Genomic DNA, 19,556 nt, shown 5'->3' with positions numbered 1-19,556 from the left:
AAAACTTGAAGAACCAGAATCACAGAAGGCAAGGAAAAAAAAACTGTGAGGTGAGATGACTCAAACCCAACTACGGTAGTCAGTTTGCAAGCCCTGACCAAGGGTCTTAATGAAGGATTTTTTTTGGCGGGGGGGGAGTGTCACCAATTCAAAAAGTAAATTAGAAGCGACTTGATAAATGATGAGAAGAACGATTTTTTTGCCTTTCTTTTCTGAAGTTCAAAGCACGGCCGGTTCCTGGCTGATTCCATCCACCTTTTTAAAGTAAAGTTCAGGCTGCAATCTTAGGTACAAGTATTAGTAAAATAAGCCCGGCGCTTCTCAACGGGACTTACTTGTGGCTGCACGAGAATACATTTTGGCCTGCCAAAGCGGAAACTCTTAAGTTACCCGATCAGCCTTTTGCAAGGAGCCTCTCCCTCCACCAACGAAGCCCGTCTTTCCAGCCAGCCAGCCCCCCAGGTTTCAGAGGCTTCACCGCTATATGCTCGACAGCCCGTCAACCGCAGTAGCAGCCGCTGCAGTTCCCGCCTACAACAATCTCTCTCCGCATGGAGCGCGTGCAGGGCTAGCCCCGCCCCTCCTCCGGCCGGTGAGGGAGCAATGCACGCTGGAAACTGTAGGAAGCGGAGAGGCGCGTGGCAGAAGACGTGGACCACAGAGAGCGTGAGAGAGCTGCTATTTCCGGGCGGGAATAGAGCATGACGGGAAGCGTAGTCTTTATCTATTTTTCCTCCTGAGGTGAAAAGCCAGAGGCGCGGAGAACACAGCCACACGCTTATAGCCCTATGACTGCCGGAGAGCATGCTGGAAGTCGTAGTTCTCCGAGAGAGGGAAACGTGTGTGAGGGGCGAGCCCAGGCCTTAAGAAATTCAGCCCAGGGCCCCGCATGGGTTCTTCAGCTGGGCGGCGCTATAAATAGCCGCAAAGGACCCTCCCTCCTTCCCTGCGTGCTGGCGTCACTTCCTCCCCGGCCGGACCTGGCCCCGCTCATTCTCTTTAGTGTTTGCCCTGTGTCTGCCGCCGCCGCGACTCGCTCGCTTCCCCCCCTTACCCTGGACCCCCCTTTCCTGGGAGCTACCAATGGACTGAGCCGCCCGACAGCCCGCCCGCCAACACGAGCCGGCCCGGGAGCCCCAGCCCAGAAAAACCACCAGGTGAGGGGAGGAAAAGGCAGAGGGGGAAAGGAGGGGCTCCCGCCGCTCGCTCGCCTCACGAGCTCGGCGGCGGGGCTGCGAGGAGGGAGAGGGCTGAGGAGGAGGAGGAGGCGGCCTTCGCCGGGCCTGCGTTTAGGAGGCTGGGGCCTAGCGGGACGGTCGGCCAGCCGTGTAGGGTCCGAGAAGGGAAAAGCCTCGGCTGCTCGGAGGGGGTGGCTGTGGGCTGCTCAGCGGCGCCGGTGGGCGGAGGGAGGGCGCGGCGCTGACAAGCTCTCCTCCCCCTTATATATACAGTATACAGTATATATATATAGATAGGGGAAGGGGTTCCTCGGGAGCCCCCTGGAAGTCTCGCCCCTCTCCCTCTCGGCGCCCCTTTCCCGCTCTTCACACTTGAATTTCTTCTGTATTTTTTTCCCTTCCAAGTCGCACCTTTTCCTCTCCGGATTCATGTGCTGACCGCTCGTTTCTTTTGCCTTCCTCCTCTTCCTCCTCCTCACCACCACCACCTTCTATCTCTGGGCTTCCTGAGGGCATCTGCTTGGCCGCTGTGTGTGGGGAGAGAGAGAGACAGTTAGGGTGGGAACGAGATGGGGGGCCTTTGGTCCGATCCGTCAGGGCTGGTCTTCTATTCCTGGAAGTCAGTGTGCCTGTTCGGATCTGCACTGTGCACAGAAGTCCATGTGGGGAGGAGGAGGAGGAAAAGGAAAGGATCTGTGGCAGTCACTCCTCTGTTTGTGCAAAATGGCATTAAAACAAACAGGTAAGTGGTAACTCATCACTATAGACCAGGCTGCTTCACCATCTGTGGCCTGCTGTCTACCTTGCTGCTCCCTAAACTGTTGATGTTTTGCAGCCAATGTATGTTGCTAATGATATCCAGTGTTCTCCGAATAGGTATTGGTTTTTAGCTGAATTTCCAAATGTTCTTGTAATGCCTATGCATATAGGTGTTAATATCTTTGCGACTTAAGTTGACAGTTTAGCAGTTTGAAGTGTGAGTTTACTTCTTTAATGATTGCAAAAATAATAATTATGTGGCAGTGCTGCCCTGTGTTCTGAATTGCACATAGGCTTTTGTCCAAGACTTGCTTTCCTGAATGATAAAGCTGTCAAGTTTCACTTGGTTGGGAAAAAAGACTTTGGCATTTTGCAGTTCCACACACAGTGCTTTCAGCTCCTAATGGAAGTAATGAATGGCTTAATGGCTTATTTTTTTCCTTACTGCACATGCCCACAGACATAATTTGTCTCATGCGATTTCACTTTATCACTATAATGTTCAACTTTTTTCTTTCTGTGATGTGGCAATAGAGCCACTGTCAGAACATATCTATTTTTTCATGTGCATCTTTTACTTCACTTCCGTCAATGTGACTCTAGACTTAAGCAATTTTTGATATATATATCCCTTTGTGTCAGTGATGCTTAAATTAGTTTAAGACAGATTGAGCTGTAGTGGCTAGTTATTAGGTTTGGAACCACCGCTCACTATGGTAAAGAAGCCTTTACTGCTACCAGTTATGGAAGTTACAGTTCCATTGTAACTGAACTGGAAATTCAGGAATACTTTGCTTCCTTGGGTTTTATGGAATAATAAAGTTGGTCTGCTAGTATCTTGATACTTGAAACTTTCCCTGATATTAATTTTGAGATATATTTGGTTCATTGTGTAAGTAATGATGCAACATTTTCCGGTGAAGCATTCTAAAGCTAAGAAGTCATAGACTGGTATTCATATTCTACACATGTGACCAGATCTTTTGTTGAACTAATTGCTAGTTAAGTGAACAATGTTGTGGTTGTTATATATAAACCATCATTCTGACTGCCCTAAATGGTACTGTATTCCAGAAAAAATATAAGGGGGAAAATTCAACAAAGGCACAAGCTAGCCTTTCTTACCCTTATCAAAAATACTTTGCCTTATTACTGGTTCCTTTTATTTGGTGTGATCTCTGTTATACATTATACTTTGTTCAACTAAATGAAAATGTTTGATTTTGATTTTTTAACAAGCATTCAAACACTGCAATAGCAAGTTTAATGTTATACTTAAACCTCAGCCATTAAGGAACTTATTCTGTGCTATATGTTATCAGCTGCTTATATTTGATTGGTTTTATTTTGTTCTGTCAGAGCAAAACTGCAGTCTTAAGCATTTATACTGAATAGTACATGCTGTTGAGTGGTGTGTGCATAAATGAATGTAGAGGTGAGCTTTAAAAGAAAATGATTAATTAATCTATAGTCAGTATATCAGTTGATTGCATAACACCTGATGAATTGCTGCACATGGTGTAAACTAACAATTGAACAGCACTGTTTTCAGTTTGTCATGGATCATCTGTAGTGGATTGATTATTCATTCATGCAAGTTGCCATTTGGAGTTAGCAGATATTAATCATAAATTGGCTATATTCCCGTACAACAGTATAGAGAAAGTTGATCTCTTTGCTAGATAACCACTAAACATATCAAGAACAGTATGTGAACAAGAGATCCAGTGAAGAGTATATGGAACAAGAGACCAGTGTGTTGAACAAGAGATCCAGACTTGTTGATTACAAGTAAGAATCTCGGTGTAAGGTTGCTCTTGGTTAGAAGTTCTGACTAATATGGAGCAGAAAATTGGGATCCCTGATTTTGATAGCAAAGCTATTTTTTAATAAGCTGGAATTTTCCAGAATCCTAGAGATGTCAGGCTAATTGTTGCATGTCAGCACTGTCAATGTGTAATTCCATTTACAAAAACAGTGATCAATCTTAATGACAAGTCTTAGGGAATACACTCAAGTACCCAAACAATTTGCTTGTTACATTTTTCTAGCTTTCTACTAAAAATATGATTCAGAGTAGCTGACAATAACATAATGCAAATAACAGCAAAACCTCAAGTAAAATTACAAATTAATTGATGAAAACAGAGCAGTGTTCTGTAATTGCAGAGCATCCAGTCTTTAAAACCTCATTCGGCCAACCTGCTACCTTAAGTGATGCACACCTACTTTAATTTAAAAAATAACAGCAGTCTTGTGACTGCCTATAGAATGCTAATAAAGCGAGAACCAATCTAAGGTTGGCAGGAAGTTCTAGATCCTGTGAGCAGGCACTGAAAAGGCACACTCTTCTCCATCAGATGTGCCCTTAGTGACAGGACCAAACAAAGGATCTCCCAAAATTGCTTAAAACCTGGCAGACTTGTGTGACATTCTGTCTCATAGCCTGGCCACAAGTTGTGCAAGTCTTTTTAGATAATATCCAGCACAACTGGGTGAGTTGTCATGCTTCTCAAATGTGGCCCCATTTACAGCATGTTTCAGTAATCCAAATGGGATGTTACTAAGGCATGTATGCTACCAGTATCTCCAGGAACAGATCTGCTAATACACTAGCATCAGTTGTACACACACATCCCTGGTTACTGCTTAAAGTTTGGGCATTCACATTTGGTACTGAATCTAGGAGTGCATCCAAGCTATGAACGATGTTTCAAAAGGAATGTAATCCTATCTAGTGCAAGTTGAATCCCTGTCCTCTAAATGGTGATGGATGTGTGAAGATGGTCTGCCCTCTCAGTTTTTTCTGCTGCCTTGCAAATCCATAAATAAATTATGATCTAGTGCAGTGGTTCCCAACCTTGGGACCCCAGGTGTTCTTGAGCTGCAACTCCAGAGAAACCCTGGTCAGCACAGCTAGTGCTGAAGGCTTCTGGGAGTTTTAGTCCAAGAACACCTGGGGACCCAGTACAGTGCTTCCCAACCTGGAATTAGATGGCAATGCATTCCTATCAGGAACACTGCCTTACATAAATGTATCGGTGTGTGGTAATCCATATCACCAAGGCTATGATGGTTCATATCCAATATACTTCATGGGTAAATTTCTGACCATATGACTTGTGTAATTCAAGTTAATCATCCTTTGGTATTTGTATACATGTCTCAGCATGTATATTTTAGGCCAGTCTAAAATATATGGTCTGTTTCTAATGTTTTTACCAAGTGTGTTAGTCTGTTTTTTCCTTGTCCCCCTCCCCCCCGCAATCTTTCTGTATTGTTGCTGACAGTATAGTCTATCATTGCACATTATCATTTGTTATGAATCTGCTCTAGGTGATCTTATTTCATATTTGTATTTGGTAGACTTCACCTGAATTGAGTTGGGTAGTAATTCCTAAGGTTTAAAAAAGAATCTGTGCTCTTGGCTTTTTAGAATAATGGGCTGTTGAAGATTTTGAAGTAGTAAGAGGCATTTTGTGCTTGTACAAATATTTGTAATAAGAATGGTGCAGAACTGGTAAAAATTATTCCAGTAATTGTCAACATCACTGTCAACTGTCAATGCTGAAATTAGCAGTATCTGTTCAAACGTGCTTATACTGCTATCAAAGCATTTGGAAGACTTATTTTTCCCATTATGAACTGTTATGTTTCTTTTGTCATTAAACATGGAAACCAGAGAAACATCACAGCATAACATGTATGGATTTTGTAGCCAGTTTCTTACAGCCACATAACGCAATCCATCAAGAGTCTTGTGTGTGCATAAGTTCTGTTCGCATGAATAGGATGCTGAGCAACAGCCTTAATGTTTTCAGATAGATAGATAAATGACTTAGAAGCAGAAAGCACAGCAAGAGGTCATGTTATCCTACTGCAGCAAAAACTTGGTTTTTTGCTACTTGTTATACAGTAAAAACTTGACAGATTTATTTGCACGTTAGACAAAAGGTTTTTGTAAAACATGCATGTGATGAAGCCGTGAGAAGATCTAAACTTCAAAACTTCTTCATGTCCTTTGTGAGGGAAGCATATGGGTGGAATCCAGAGATCCTTCTACAGAAGGGAGTGAGTTAGTTAATTTTCATGCATTTACATTCCCAGCCAATTTCGAAAATTCTCTGCTCTCACCCCGTTGAACAACATTGGCTCTAACACAAGGGTTGGGAATAGGAAACCTGTAGATCAGTTGGAGACAGCTCCTGTAAACAGGAAAGACGAAGCCTCTGCATTATTTCTGTCTTTCCTGCCAAGTATCTCATTCTATAGAGGTGTTTGACACTCAAGGTAATGTTTTCAGTGATCTTTAAGGACTAGTGGGAAAATGTCAACTTCTGTCTGACCCCTACTAGAAATTAAGACCAAACTGTGCACTGTTTGATACTGTTCATATTAGGAATCAGTAGTTTTGAATAAGCTATATATGAATATTGCATTGTTACCTTATATTTTGCTGTTTTTATCTACTATTCCTCCATTCTTCCAGCACTAAGGCCCTCTTGTCAACAAGTCATTGTTCAAACATTTCACAACCTATAGTTAAGTGGATTGAGGTGCAGAATATTTTCTCATGCTTAATTTTTCTGTGGAAATGTTTTCGTTTCTTAAAAACAGGTGTCATAAAATTCATTAGTAGCAAATTGATTCCAATACAATATTAGGCAAGCTTGCTAATTTTGAAGTCATTTTTATTTTTATAAGCAAAGTTAAGTCGGAATACAAAGCCATAGGTAGGCATATGGTAGACATAACATATTTCTGTAATCTGTTGAGCAGGGAAGAGGGGGACACAAATAAATTATTCCAAATCAGTATAAAGTTATGAACACAGCTTTTGGCTTTGCAGATCAAATTGGATTTTTAATTTTTTTTCTAAAAACACAGCGTTCTTACCCTGTTTCCCTGAAAATAAGACCTAACCTGAAAATAAGCCCTAGTATGATTTTTCAGGATGCTCGTAATATAAGCCCTACCCCAAAAATAAGCCCTAGTTAAGTGAAACCCTGCCCTCCACCATTGTGCAGCAACCAGAAGATGACATGAATGCATTTGAATAAATGTAGATTGTTGTACATGAAAAAAAAATCCCCTGAAAATAAGCCCTAATGCTTTTTTTGGAGCAAAAATTAGTATAAGACCCTGTCTTATTTTCAGGGAAACACGCTATTTCTTTTCCTGGGCTTGGGATTACTCTCCCTCCCCTTACACATGGACCTGCACACACACATGCACAGAGAACGACCCAGTAAGTCTCTAACACTGGTAAGAGTTTGTGTGATCTACCAGTAGGTTGTAGAGTTGCAAAGAAGACAGCTGAGGATATTTATGAGGGAGGTGATATTAAGAGACTGATTGGGCAAAGGTCACACAATGGATTTTATTGATAAGTGAGGATTTGCGCTTGCATTTCCCCTATTCTTTTTCTACTCAGATGACTGTCTCAAATATTTGCTATTTTAAGCCAAGCTGATGCATTAAACTTTCAATTTCTTCTCCTGTTTTGGTGGTGGTGTTTGTTTTTGATCATTTCTTAATTATATAGTTTAAATGATTATTATTATGTAGCAAACTATTCCAGTCAGTACATAAAATAAGAAAATATACTTATATTGAATGTTGGAGAAAGAAAGAATTCTCACTGTTTCACAGCTGAATTTAGCCACTGAGTTTATTTAAAAGAACAGAACTGGGAAAAAAAATCTTTTAAAAGGCATTCTTCCTGTGGTCTTATGGGGATTTTGTTAGTCACTAACTCTTTATAGTTCAGCCTATGTCACTCAGGTGTAGTGTAGTGGAAACAGAGAGCAAGCTGTGCTGCTAAATTGTACCTATTGAGGTAACTCTCAAAAGCAAATAAGCCAACATGAGAGAGGTGAAATTTTTTTTCCAGTCAGATATAACATGAACAGCAATATAATTTACAGATTTTAATGCGTTGGGGATTGGTGCATTATTCCAGATTTTGCAGGTCATTTCTGGTTTTCAGTTTGTGCTGTCACAAACCGCTCACTTGGCCATGTTCCTTTCTGTTCTCGTTTTGTGATTAGGCCAGTTTTGTCTGACTTGAGTGCCTCATGATTTTCTTCCTCAACAGTGCTGTCTCCCCCTCTCCCTTCTATTTGAGAACTAGAATGTTGGTGCACTCAGTCCAGTAATTTATTTTGATTAAGACAAATAAAGTGACTGAGGAGATAAATTTGGTTCTTTTGTTCTGGAACAAACTGAAATGTAGTTTGTGCTTTCAGAGATGAAGACTAGGACTAGGTACCTGTATTGGTAAAATCATAGGAGGCTACAAGAGGGTAATAAATAGGCCCAATGCGTCATAGAACCTTGACTGGACCGAAAGAGGCTTTGCTGTTAAATATATGTGTGTGTTGTGTTTGCCTTGAAAGTGGACTTGCATATAGTTGTATTCTGCTAAAACTGAGAAGTATATTTGAAGTGTTTCTCTGCACCATAACCTTATTTATTTATTTATTAGATTTATATACTGCCCATATAGAACGTATCTGGGTGGTTGACATATAACATAAAAATAAAGCTTTTTTCCCGGTTGGTCTGTACTACACCTGAAACTTTCTAGTCAATACTTACTATGTGTTTCCTATGTCTGGTCATTCTTTCCCATGTAATATTGCACAGCAGATTGTATTGTTATATGTTGTGGAGATGGGAGCTGTATCTCTGATTCTTCTAATATTTCGGTGTTGCGTATCTCTATGATCAAATCACAATTTTTGGGGGGTGGTGTTCTATTACATTTAGTTCCACCTGTAAGAGAACATAGATCAGGACCATAGATATCTGAAGAAGTTGACTTGTCCACAAAAGCTCACATTACAGCAGATAGTCTTTAAGGTGCCACAATATTTTTGTCCTCTTTTTTATTTTTGTTTTGCTTTTGCCTGACATAGATCAGGACTGGTGCTCAAATTATGGGCAGCTTTTTCTGTTAGCAAAAGGGGTGTCTAACAGTAGAGAAAAGGGAGGACATTGCTTTACTCAATAATATTAATGCCACACTTTTAATTTAGAAGATTATTAGCTATATATGTGTATATAGTAATCACAAGGTGTCTGCAGTGCACTTGCTGCTGCTGTACAAATATTAGTTTTATAATGAAGATGATAGGAAGGGCAGTTGTTGATGTGAAGATCTGTATGACCTTATACTTCTTGCTAAACTGATATCTTTGAAATGCATAGTGAAGGTGAACAGTTTCAGCTTCCCCATCCAGAAAATTAGATAATTAGTTACAAGTTTAGAAAATTAAAAATAAAAGCAAAAATAAGACATTGTGGCACTTTAAAGCCTAACTGCTATACAGGTATTTTAATGGAAGCTTTTGTGAAACATAATCTGCTTCAGACATGAGAGTAGAATATACTTTCATGGCAGAATATTCACTAAGAAACAGTGATTTTTGTTACATTTCACACCTTTTAAAGATTGTGATTTCTGATGTCTGATTTATGACCATTATGCAAAAGAATTAATGGGCATATATCAGATATCAGAAAATATATACACATGCTATCAATGAATTAAATATCAGTCAAGGTGTCTTTAAGTCTTTACCAAATGTAATAATTAAACTGTTAGCTACTGTTATTTTCCTTTACAACTACCAGACCCATCTATTCAGAACAAGGCTCAAAAGTAAAGTCTGCCATTCTTTACATTACCACATTTTGTTGTTCCTCTGTTGGTTCTTTTAATCATGTTGCTGTTTACAAAACATAGTGTCAAAAGAACTGAGTATTAAACAGGGCTCATAAAGCATTACAAGTTGTGAAATGCAACCAAAACAGCACTGTCTCTCAGTTAATGTTTTGTCATGTAGTCTCTTGTATTCTACTCATATGTTGGCAGAAGCTGGCAATGTTCCATGAAAACATACATTAAAATATAGCAGTTAGTCTTTAAAGTGGCAAAACATCTTTTTTTTTTCTTTTGCTTGCGTGCTTCTTGTTGAAAGCCTAAAAATAGTTGCTCAGTATGTGAATAAAAGTCATAGCCAAGAAGTAGGGCTTGAGGGGCTGTGTTGCTGAATGGAAATTATTCAACAATGTAGTGATAGCAATAAATGAACAAATAAGAGCAGTTCCTCGGAAAGCTTCTGGATATACTCAATAACTTCCAGACAAGGTACATGGCACTTCAATGCATTGTTTCAGACTGGAAGTGCTTGTTTTAAAGCTTGAAAAAGTGCTTCCCCACCACCATCCTAGACATTATTTAGTTGGTCAGGGATGACAGCAAATAAGTCAAAAACAGTTTATTACACTTAGCAAGATTTCAGGAGCTGTTGTAAGGCCTGGATGTATAAGGGAATTGTCCGCGTTCAACCTTAAATTGACTTCTTTTTTCATTAATACTTCCAAATCTTTTTTAAAAGATGTATTGCAGTAGTTATCTTAAATTATTGTAAAACATTAGTGCGTAAAGGAATTATTAGCGTATACTTCTGTAGTTTTTATCAGTATTTTTTCACGAATAAGCTTTTTTCAAAATTTTAGAATTTTTTCTTCAACCATAAAAGAACCTCTATTTGAAATGTGCTTAAACATGGTTTAAATAACACTAGGTATGAATGCTAGCAGAAGTTCATATGTAGTTCTCGCAACACTTAAACTGGGTTATCAGCCCTTGGGTGTGTTAAGTTTTGAAACATCAACCTTCCACTTCCTAGAGGCACACTGCGATTGTATGATAATGCCACATACTTAATTCAACTCATGATGTTGACCATATAAAACCTGCAGAAGTAGATTTGTTTAATATCTCTAAGTTAATTTGGGACTCTAGTATATGAAGAAAAAATGTGCACCAATTCTTAGACCTGTAGTAGTAGAACATCCTAGAAAGCTGAGAAATGTCAAGTCAGATCAGGGTCTTTTTACGACAAGTGCCAGAAGTGAGTAGCATATATTTTATGCGTTATGGAACATGTACATCATATGTGGAAGACTAATGTGAGTTTTATTGTGCATGAAGCTAAGGTATATGTAAAATATGGATTTCTGAAGGACTGGGGGCAGGGACTATTGATAACAGTAATTAGATACAACTGAGAAAGGACAGATGTAAAAATGAAACAGAGCTCAAACATATTTACATGGTGTGCTTTGATAGTAAGGAAACAAAAATCCCTGTTCTTTTCCTTCAGGATCAGTAGGTTGCTAGTTCTGAAGAGCAGACCTCAAACATCAGTTAACCATCTAAAAATGTATGGAATAGTGAAATGGTTCAAATGATCATTTTTGGGAGTACAGTGGCTCATTTGCACCTAACACTTACGAAAAAGTAAGCATTTCTTAGTTTTTCAGTGTGCATGATGTACAATTTCACCCAGTTAAAGATTTGTATTGTTTCTACTGTTGATTATGAGTATGTTATTGCAGAATAGTAAAATATTTTGGTAACATCTCAGGGTATCTTTCTAACTATGCCCTTTTTTGCTTTTATTATAGGCAATCTCCAACATATAAATAATCCCCCTGGAACTAAAGCCAAAAGTACACTGCTCCTGGATCAATTAAAGGTACAGGAAACTAATGTGTTAGTAATACAGCCTAGATATTTTGAGGTAGACATTAATAAGAAAAATGTAATATATCAAAGTTCTATAGCTTCCTAACTGTCAGTCTCTTTATTGTTCCTGGCATGCTCTGAGGATTAAATACTCAAATTATTGGTCTTCCAGCCAGAGTTTTGCTTGCTGATTTAAAGCAGTTAAATGTGTAGTTCATTCACTTTGAGCTCAATCTTGGTTCGAGCCTCCCATGGCAGGTAATTTTCAGTGTTAACACCTGTCCATGCCATTAAAACAGTTCTTCCTGTCCCTAGATTTCTTCCCAAACCTCTTTTTGAAAAATTCCCCCTCAGTTTTTTAGTTTTTCTATGGCTTTTTGTCTCTCTTTCTCTCAGGCCTGTTTCTCAGCATATACGTGCCAGATTACAAACTGATGTTAGGTTTTCCTGTTTTTCCATGTTTTGACTTCTGATCCTTTTCATCTTCTTAGCTCCCTGTTTGTCCTTTCTCCCTGCCTTGTTACTCTCAGTAGCATCCTTGAATCTCTTGTTTGCACAATATTCCATGTACAAGGAAGAAAGACTTTAAGCTGAACAGAAATCTCCAGGAAAAGAGGTGTTCTGGCGTGAATCATGAGGGCGGGTTGGAAGGATTAATATAATTCTTTGCACTACTTCCAGTTTAGACTCTCAGTCTTTCTATTATATTCAATTATAAACTAGTAAAATGATTAGACAGGAGAGAATATTAATTAGTATTCAAAGAGTTTGAAACCTACCAATAAAACTCTGTTAAAATGTTTGTTTGTTTGTATAAAATATTCAAATATTGTGGCGGTATTCCTGCAAAATGGGCATAACTCTTAAGATCATATGTTACAAATGTGTTGGTCTTAATTTAATGGAGCAGTGCAGACTGAAGTCTCCACTCAGTAAAGAACCTGTTCCTGTCTTTTGCCTGCATCTGAGTGACTCAGTGCTCTTAATGTGGTAGTGAGTCATTCTAAACAGATTTTTGGATAGAAAACATCAGTTGCATGTCAGGATAATGGGATGTATCCAGGCTTTCTGAAACAACCAGAATGTATGGAAAGGCCAAACACAGTCACGTTATTGAAAAAACCTTCTGTTGAGCATATCAGGCAAAAAAAGAGAGAGAAAAAACACAAAAATTTTGGACTAACTGCTATATATTTATATGATGGGATGTGAAGAAGTGGACTTCTCCACAAAAGCTCACATTAAAATACAGTATAGCAGTTACTTTGCTGTTGTTGTTTTTTCTTTGTTTTTTATTTTCTTCTGTTGAGCAGTTCAGTTAGTGCTTTTAGTTACTTTAGTTAAAAAAACAGTTCTGCTCAGTGGCAATTCATGTGTAATAGAAATATGATGTTCTCCTTATTTGAACTGAAAATGTGCATGTCTCTTTAGGAGAGTTTTAGGCTATAGCTGGGGGGGGGGGAACTTGCTACTAAAACACTCTTCGCAACAAATACCTTAATGAGTAACTGTGTGAGGAGTAGAACATGGAGGTGATATTTTCCTCCATCTCTGTGTTAGATGTTGGCTGCATGTGAAGACTCTTGGAGAAATCAGGCAAGTATTGCCTTGTAATCTGTATGCTTTTGGCAGTGGTCTCCTCAGTCAGTTGTGCATATTGTTGTCCTGCTCCAAATCAGCACAGTGTCACTTGAAAGAAAATGTCAGATCTGCCTGTGCAGATCTTGTTTGAGTATGTAAAGAGAGAACGTTGAAACTAAGTGAATTCCTTTTGTGGAAATGTAGCAACATAGAAGATTGCCTCATACAGGATCAGATTAGCTGTCCACCCAGCCAAGTATTTTTGTCTCCTCAATGACTATCCAAGATATCTCACAGAGTTCTTGCCCATCATCCGCAACCTGATCCCTCTAATTGTGGGTGTAAAAAGATTGAACATGCAAAGCATATGCTCTTTCACTGGGCCTTGTGTATAAAATAAGAATAGTGTGTGTCACAATGTGGCTGAACTGTTACTCTGCCATGAATACAAATGGGTGCTGATAAGTATTGAGCCTTTCCGAGAAAAAATTGAGCTAGGAAGCTGTAACTGCTACACTATTCTACGTATTCCCCCTGGAAGTCAATGCACTTGGGACATCTGTCCTGCAGCTTCTTAAGTGCCTGCAAATCAAATTCTTCCGACTGCTGGTGTAACCATTCATTTGCAGCATTAGTTGCCTCCAGAACACTCCCAAATCGTTGTCCCTTTAGGTGTTTTTTGAGTTTGGGGAACAGATAATAGTCACAAGGAGCCAGGTCGGGAGAATAGGGTGGATGGGGCATCACTTGAAAGCCCAAGGACATCGGTTTTGCCATTGTTTCACCTACATTGTGTGACAAGGTGTTGTCATGCAACAGGATGACGCATTTGGAGAGCTTTCCTCAACATTTTTCCTTGATGTTTTGCCTCAACTTCGTCAATAAAGCACGGTAATATTTTGCATTGATGGTTGAACCCTGTTGGAGGTAGTCTGCCAGCAGAACTCCTTCTTACCTCTCCCCCCCAAAAAATAACTGTTGCCATTTGCTTCTGCATCAACCTTTGCACTCGGAAACTCTTTGGCCTGGGGGAACCACTGTGCCTCCATTCCGTAGACCATTCCTTTGTCTCAGGATCATAAAAGTAGATCCATGTCTCATCACCAGTTACCAGTTTGCCCAGGAAATCTGACTCATTTCTTGCAAAATGTTCCAAAACAGCCACCAATCACTCCACACGTTTCCTCTTTTGTTCAATTGTCAAGTTTGGGGATCCACTTTGCTGCTAGCTTTCTCATTTCCAAGTTGTTGTGGATAATGGCACCAGCTCTCTCACGTGATATTCTCAGATATATAGCAATACTTTGGGCTGATATTCGGCAGTCCTCCATGATCATGTCATGGATGGCTTTCACATTTGCAGGCACAGAGACAGAAACAGGCCTTCCACTGGGTTTCTCACTTTCACCACCGAAATGGCCAGTTTTAAAATTGACAACCCAACGTTTAACCGTTGCATATGAAGGGCCACTGTCACCCATACTTTGTGACATTTCATCATGGATCTGCTTTGCACCTTTCCCTTGGAGAAACAGGAACTTGATTATGGTCCTATGCTCTTCCACATTGAACTTTTCTGGAGGTACTGCCATGTTCACTTTGGACCTGAACATGAAAGATAAGTTAAAATCATAGGTAGTTGATTTTTGCACCATTGAATACTGTACAGACAAATCGGCCAATATACCCTGCAATTTATAGCTTCCTAGCTCAATTTTTTCTGGGAAAGGCTCAATACTTATCAGCACCCCCTCATATTTTGCTTGCACTAAGGTAGGTCTCTTCCTCTGCATATGTTCACCTTTTTGTGGACATTTATTCAGGATTTTAAAATCTGAAGTTTTGGCAGATTATTTTAATCTACAGGAAGCATTAATGCTGGGATGAAATCTGCAACATTCGTAAACTGTTGAGTGCCATGTCAGTGTAGACTTAATAAAACCAAGCTGTAAGCTACTCCACTCACTGAATAATTAATAAAAGGAAGCATAGAAGATAACTATGAAAATCTGCTTTTACACATTATAGTCGATATTTTATTGATCATTTTAGTAATGAAGTTGCCAGAAAACCAGAAATCTTTGGTCTGTGGTGCTTAAATTGAATTTATGCTCCAGTAAAATGAGAAAATAAAAAAAAATATTGTTCAGTTCATTATATGAATCAGAAATTTGATTTACAGTTAGAGCCAGAAATAATTGGACACTGACACAAGTTTTGTTATTTCAGCTGTTTACCAAAATAAATTCAAGTTACAGTTAAATAATGAATATGGGCTTAAAGTGCAGTTTTTCAGCTTTAATTTGAGGATATTCTCACCCAAACTGGAGAAATGGTTTAAGAATTACAACTCTTTAATATATAGCCCCCTCTTTTTCAAGGGACCAAAAGTCATTTGACAGTGGACTCAAAAGCTGTTTCATGAATAGGTGTGGGTTATTCCTTTGTTATTTCATCATCAATTATACAGGTAATGGGTCTGGAATTAATTCCAGGTGTGGTATTTGCATTTGAAAGCTGTTGCTGTGAACCCATAAAATACATTCAAATGAGTTCCTAATGTAAGTGAAACAGGACATCCTTCAGCTGAAGAAAGAAGGGAAGGAACTGAAGAAAGAAGGGAAGGAAGGAAAAAACAAACAAACATTAGGAGTGGCTAAATCAGCAGTTTGATACATTCTGAGAAAAAAAGAATGCAGTGGTGAGCTCTGCAACACAAAGTCATGGATGTCCATGGAATACAACAGTGATGAATGATCATAGGATCCTTTCCATGGTAAAGAAAAACCTCTTCACAAACATCCAGCCAGGTGCAAACTCTCCAGAAGGTAGGCATATCATTATCTGAGTCTATACTATAAAGAGAAGACGTCATGAGAGCAAATACAGAAGGTTCACCACAAGGTGCAAATCATTCAGGAGCCTCAAGAATAGAAAGGCCAGATTAGACTTTGCCAAAAAAAATCCTTAAAAAGCCATTCCTGTTCTGGAACAGCATTTTTTGGGCAGATGAAACTGAGATCAACCTGTACCAGAAAGATGGGAAAAAGAAAATATGAAGGCTTGGAACAGCTCATGGTCCAAAGCATGGCACATCATCTGTAAAACAAAGTGAAGATAGTTGACGGCATGGAAATGTATGTCTTCCAGTGATGCTGGGTCATTAGTGTTTATTGGTGATGTGACAGAAGCAGCCAGATGAATTCTTGAAGTCTATAGGGATATATTTTCTGCTCAGCTCCAGCCAAATTCAGCAAAGTTGATTGGATGGCAGTTCACTTTAAAGATAGACAGTGACCCAAAACATACTGCAAAAGCAACCCAGGAGTTTTTTAAGGCAAAAAAGTGGAATACTCTGCAATGCAATCAGTTAATCACCTGATTTCGATCTGATCGAGCATGCATTTCACTTGCTGAAGACAAAACATAAAGCGGAAAGACCCACGAACAAACAACTGAAGACAGCTACAGTAAAGACCTAGCAATGCATCGCAAAGGGGGAAACCCAGTGTTTGATGATGTCCATGTGTTCCAGATTTCAAACTGTCATTTCCTACAAAGCATTCTTGTCAAAGAATTAAAAATGAGCATTTCATTTATGATTGTGTTCATTTATCTAGTTACATTTGAGCCCCTGAAATAAGAGGACTGTGTATGAAAATGGTTGCAGTTCCTAAACGTTTCATACAATGTTTTTGTTCAATCCCTTGAATTAAAGATGAAAGTCTGTACTCCAATTCAATCTCCATTGTTTCATATTAAATCCATTGTGATGGCATACAGAGCCAGAATTATGAAAATTGTGTCTTGTGTCCAATTATTTCCAGACCTAATTGTAAAACAAAATTTGTCAAGTCACAGCTGCAAAAACATGGCATTTTGTCCTATGATGTCTGCTAGCACCAGTCTGTATCTGCTAACAGTTTAGCCCTTTCTTGAGTTTAGCACTCCTTGAAAATTTGTGCATGTGTGATAACTTGTCAAACTCTTCAGCATTTGCTGTATAGTCTGACTCAGTTATGCAGATATTCTTGTAATGCTCTAGAATCTAAATCCCAACGTGCATCATTGGGAAAGCTGATATGGGGTAGAATGAGTGCTGAAGAACTGTAATCCATTAACACTAAACATGATGGAATTTTTCAAAATCACTTTGTGTGTCTTTCTGCTCTTGGCAGCAACCTTTCTGTTGTCCTTGAGAAAACTATTCTCTGCATTTGGCTACTTAGGCTGTGTAAGTCTGACTCCTTAAAGCTGAAAATGTTTTTTATTAGGAAGCGCATTTAATTAATAAGGCACTGGTCTCTGTCACTTCAGACTACATGTAAGAAATTGGGTCTGTCGGCCTCTTTCTGAATACAACAGGCTAACATGGTAGGATGAAAATATAGGATAGGGTGGGACTGTAGGATTCTAAAGCTGTTTTTCCTTCCAACTAACACTTTACAGTTAATATATTTTAAGCAGGTTGCATTCAGAGTGGTTCTGGCTTTGTGAAACCTTTTCCCCTTTATTTGCTACAAATTTTATATGAATTTTCAGAAATGTTAATCTGTGTTAACATCAGCTAGAGGAATTTCTAATTATTTGTTGTGTTACCTTTTTTAATTTGGAAGACTATGCATGGCATCGGTTTCAAAGAGCTGCTGTGTGCTTAGGGAAATTAAAGAGCAGTGTTTTCTCATTTGTAAAGCTAGCAATTGGTTAACTTTTGTAAATTGAAAAAAATGTTTATCTTTGGTCCTCATAAATGCATATAAATATCTTGTCCTCTTATCAGTGACTGTATAAATATTGAATTAATTTGTTAAGCACTACTATTATGCAGCCTTCATTCCTTGCTGTAGATCGTCGTTCAACTTTAAAGCAGCTGAATTGTGTCCAATGCCATATCTGTTAAGCTGCATTATACAGAAACATTGTCCATTAACCTGTGATTTCAGGAAAGTCTCAGTGTTATTTGCTAGTAACACCTAAATAATTAACACAAGTGTGGTTAGATTGTTATGTCCAAACAAGAAAACCTGTACAGGCTTTCTATCTAAAGTTGCTTAATTTTATCTTCTTTTATTGGCATGTCTAAATATTTTATGAATACACAAATCAAAATAAGGAAAAGCATGAAATATTTGTGGTTAACTTTGAAGACAAGCAACAGCAGTTAGGTCAGCGTACTGCAGTATGTTCTTTTATTTAACTGTCATGGAATATGAATTGTCATAGAAAGTACAGCTATTACACCAGTCATAATTTGTATTGAATGTTACAACTTCAGAGAAAGTTGGATTTATCCATTTTCAGCAGTTAACCCTAAAGTAAAAGACACAATTCTTACCAACAAAAAGTTAGTGTAAAGGATATTTGCTATTTGGAGCAATCTCTGTGAAAGCCATTGCTAATATTTAAACTGTTTATATAATTTTAATGTGGCAATGTACACAGACTCTGACCTAAAAATACTGTCTTTACTGGCTTAATATGAATGCAAGGAATGAGAAATTAATAAGCAAATAGAAATTGTAGACTCCTTACGTGTACCAGAGATACCTGGTGTGGTGTAGCGGGTTGAGTAACAGACCAGGACTCAAGAGGCCTGGGTTCCAGTCCTTGCTCAGCACATAACACAACATAACATAATGTAACATATGTGTGACCAGGTATGGGAGCAGCAAAAATTAAAACAGGACGTGTGGCATCTCAGTTGCATACTTGATTTGAAAATGTCATTGGAAAATGAAGATAATTGACACGGTTCTATCTTCTTTTTTTGTTTAAAGCAGAAATAGAAGCACTTGTACATAAACAAGATACTTTCAAAACCAAGTTTACCTGCGGTGATTTGTGTTGAATGGAAATCAGCATGTCTCAAGTTCAAATTCAGAATCCATCAGCAACTCTCTCAAGCAACCAGATACTAAGCAAGAACCAATCTCTCACACAGCCTTTGAGTATTCCTTCTCCCGCTAGTTCTCTGCCCTCTGAAAATGCAGGTAGACCTCTTCAAAACTCCGCTTTACCCTCTGCATCTGTTACATCTACTAGTGTAGCTGCAGGTAAGCCTGAAAGTGTGATGATTTTCCAAGGGGGTAGCTGTATTCATCTGTTGTAGCAAAAAACAGATAGTTCAGCACCACTTAAGAACTAACTAGTTTTACTTGGCATAAACTTTTGTAGACAGAACATGAATGGAGTTTTCCCATTCATGTGGTAGGCAAATGGGCATACACATGTTTGGATAAAATGGGGATGTAGTTGAATATGAAGGCAAACCTTGAACACTTTTGACAGTCATTGGGAGATAACAAGGCTATCCTAGTATGGACAACCAGTATGAATATGACGAGTTTTTGTCTAATCCAAAAATAGAAGCTAGTTTAACCTGTAGTCTAGATCTGAATTTCTGCATTGAGCAAGGGTTTGGACTGGATGGCCGTATAGGACACTTCCAAACTATGAACTCTATGAACTCTTATACGTATGAGATTGAAACCAACAGG

The 19,556-nt window shown here is 38.9% G+C and overlaps 1 protein-coding gene across 27 annotated transcripts in view; it reads left to right on the top strand.

The window, feature by feature from the left end:
• The first annotated feature begins 992 nt into the window (after positions 1-992).
• STAU1 (staufen double-stranded RNA binding protein 1) overlaps positions 993-19,556 on the top strand; it is a 44,865-nt gene continuing 26,301 nt past the window's right edge. For 8 of the 27 annotated variants that reach the window (XM_078392659.1, XM_020779478.3, XM_078392655.1 and 5 more), the window contains exons 1-3: positions 993-1,157; positions 11,418-11,488; positions 18,840-19,112. In XM_078392659.1, coding sequence (XP_078248785.1) covers positions 18,908-19,112 — 205 coding nt within the window. In that variant the 5' untranslated portion in view covers positions 993-1,157; positions 11,418-11,488; positions 18,840-18,907. Of the gene's footprint in view, positions 1,158-1,583; positions 1,921-11,113; positions 11,251-11,417; positions 11,489-18,836; positions 19,113-19,556 lie in introns of those variants that run through there. The other 19 variants (XM_078392656.1, XM_078392658.1, XM_078392653.1 and 16 more) reach the window with 8 other exon arrangements.

The sequence above is a fragment of the Pogona vitticeps genome, chromosome 4 (genome assembly GCF_051106095.1).
Source record: "Pogona vitticeps strain Pit_001003342236 chromosome 4, PviZW2.1, whole genome shotgun sequence".
In the NCBI taxonomy this organism is placed as follows: domain Eukaryota; kingdom Metazoa; phylum Chordata; class Lepidosauria; order Squamata; family Agamidae; genus Pogona; species Pogona vitticeps.
This window is presented reverse-complemented; position numbering and strand designations above follow the sequence as displayed.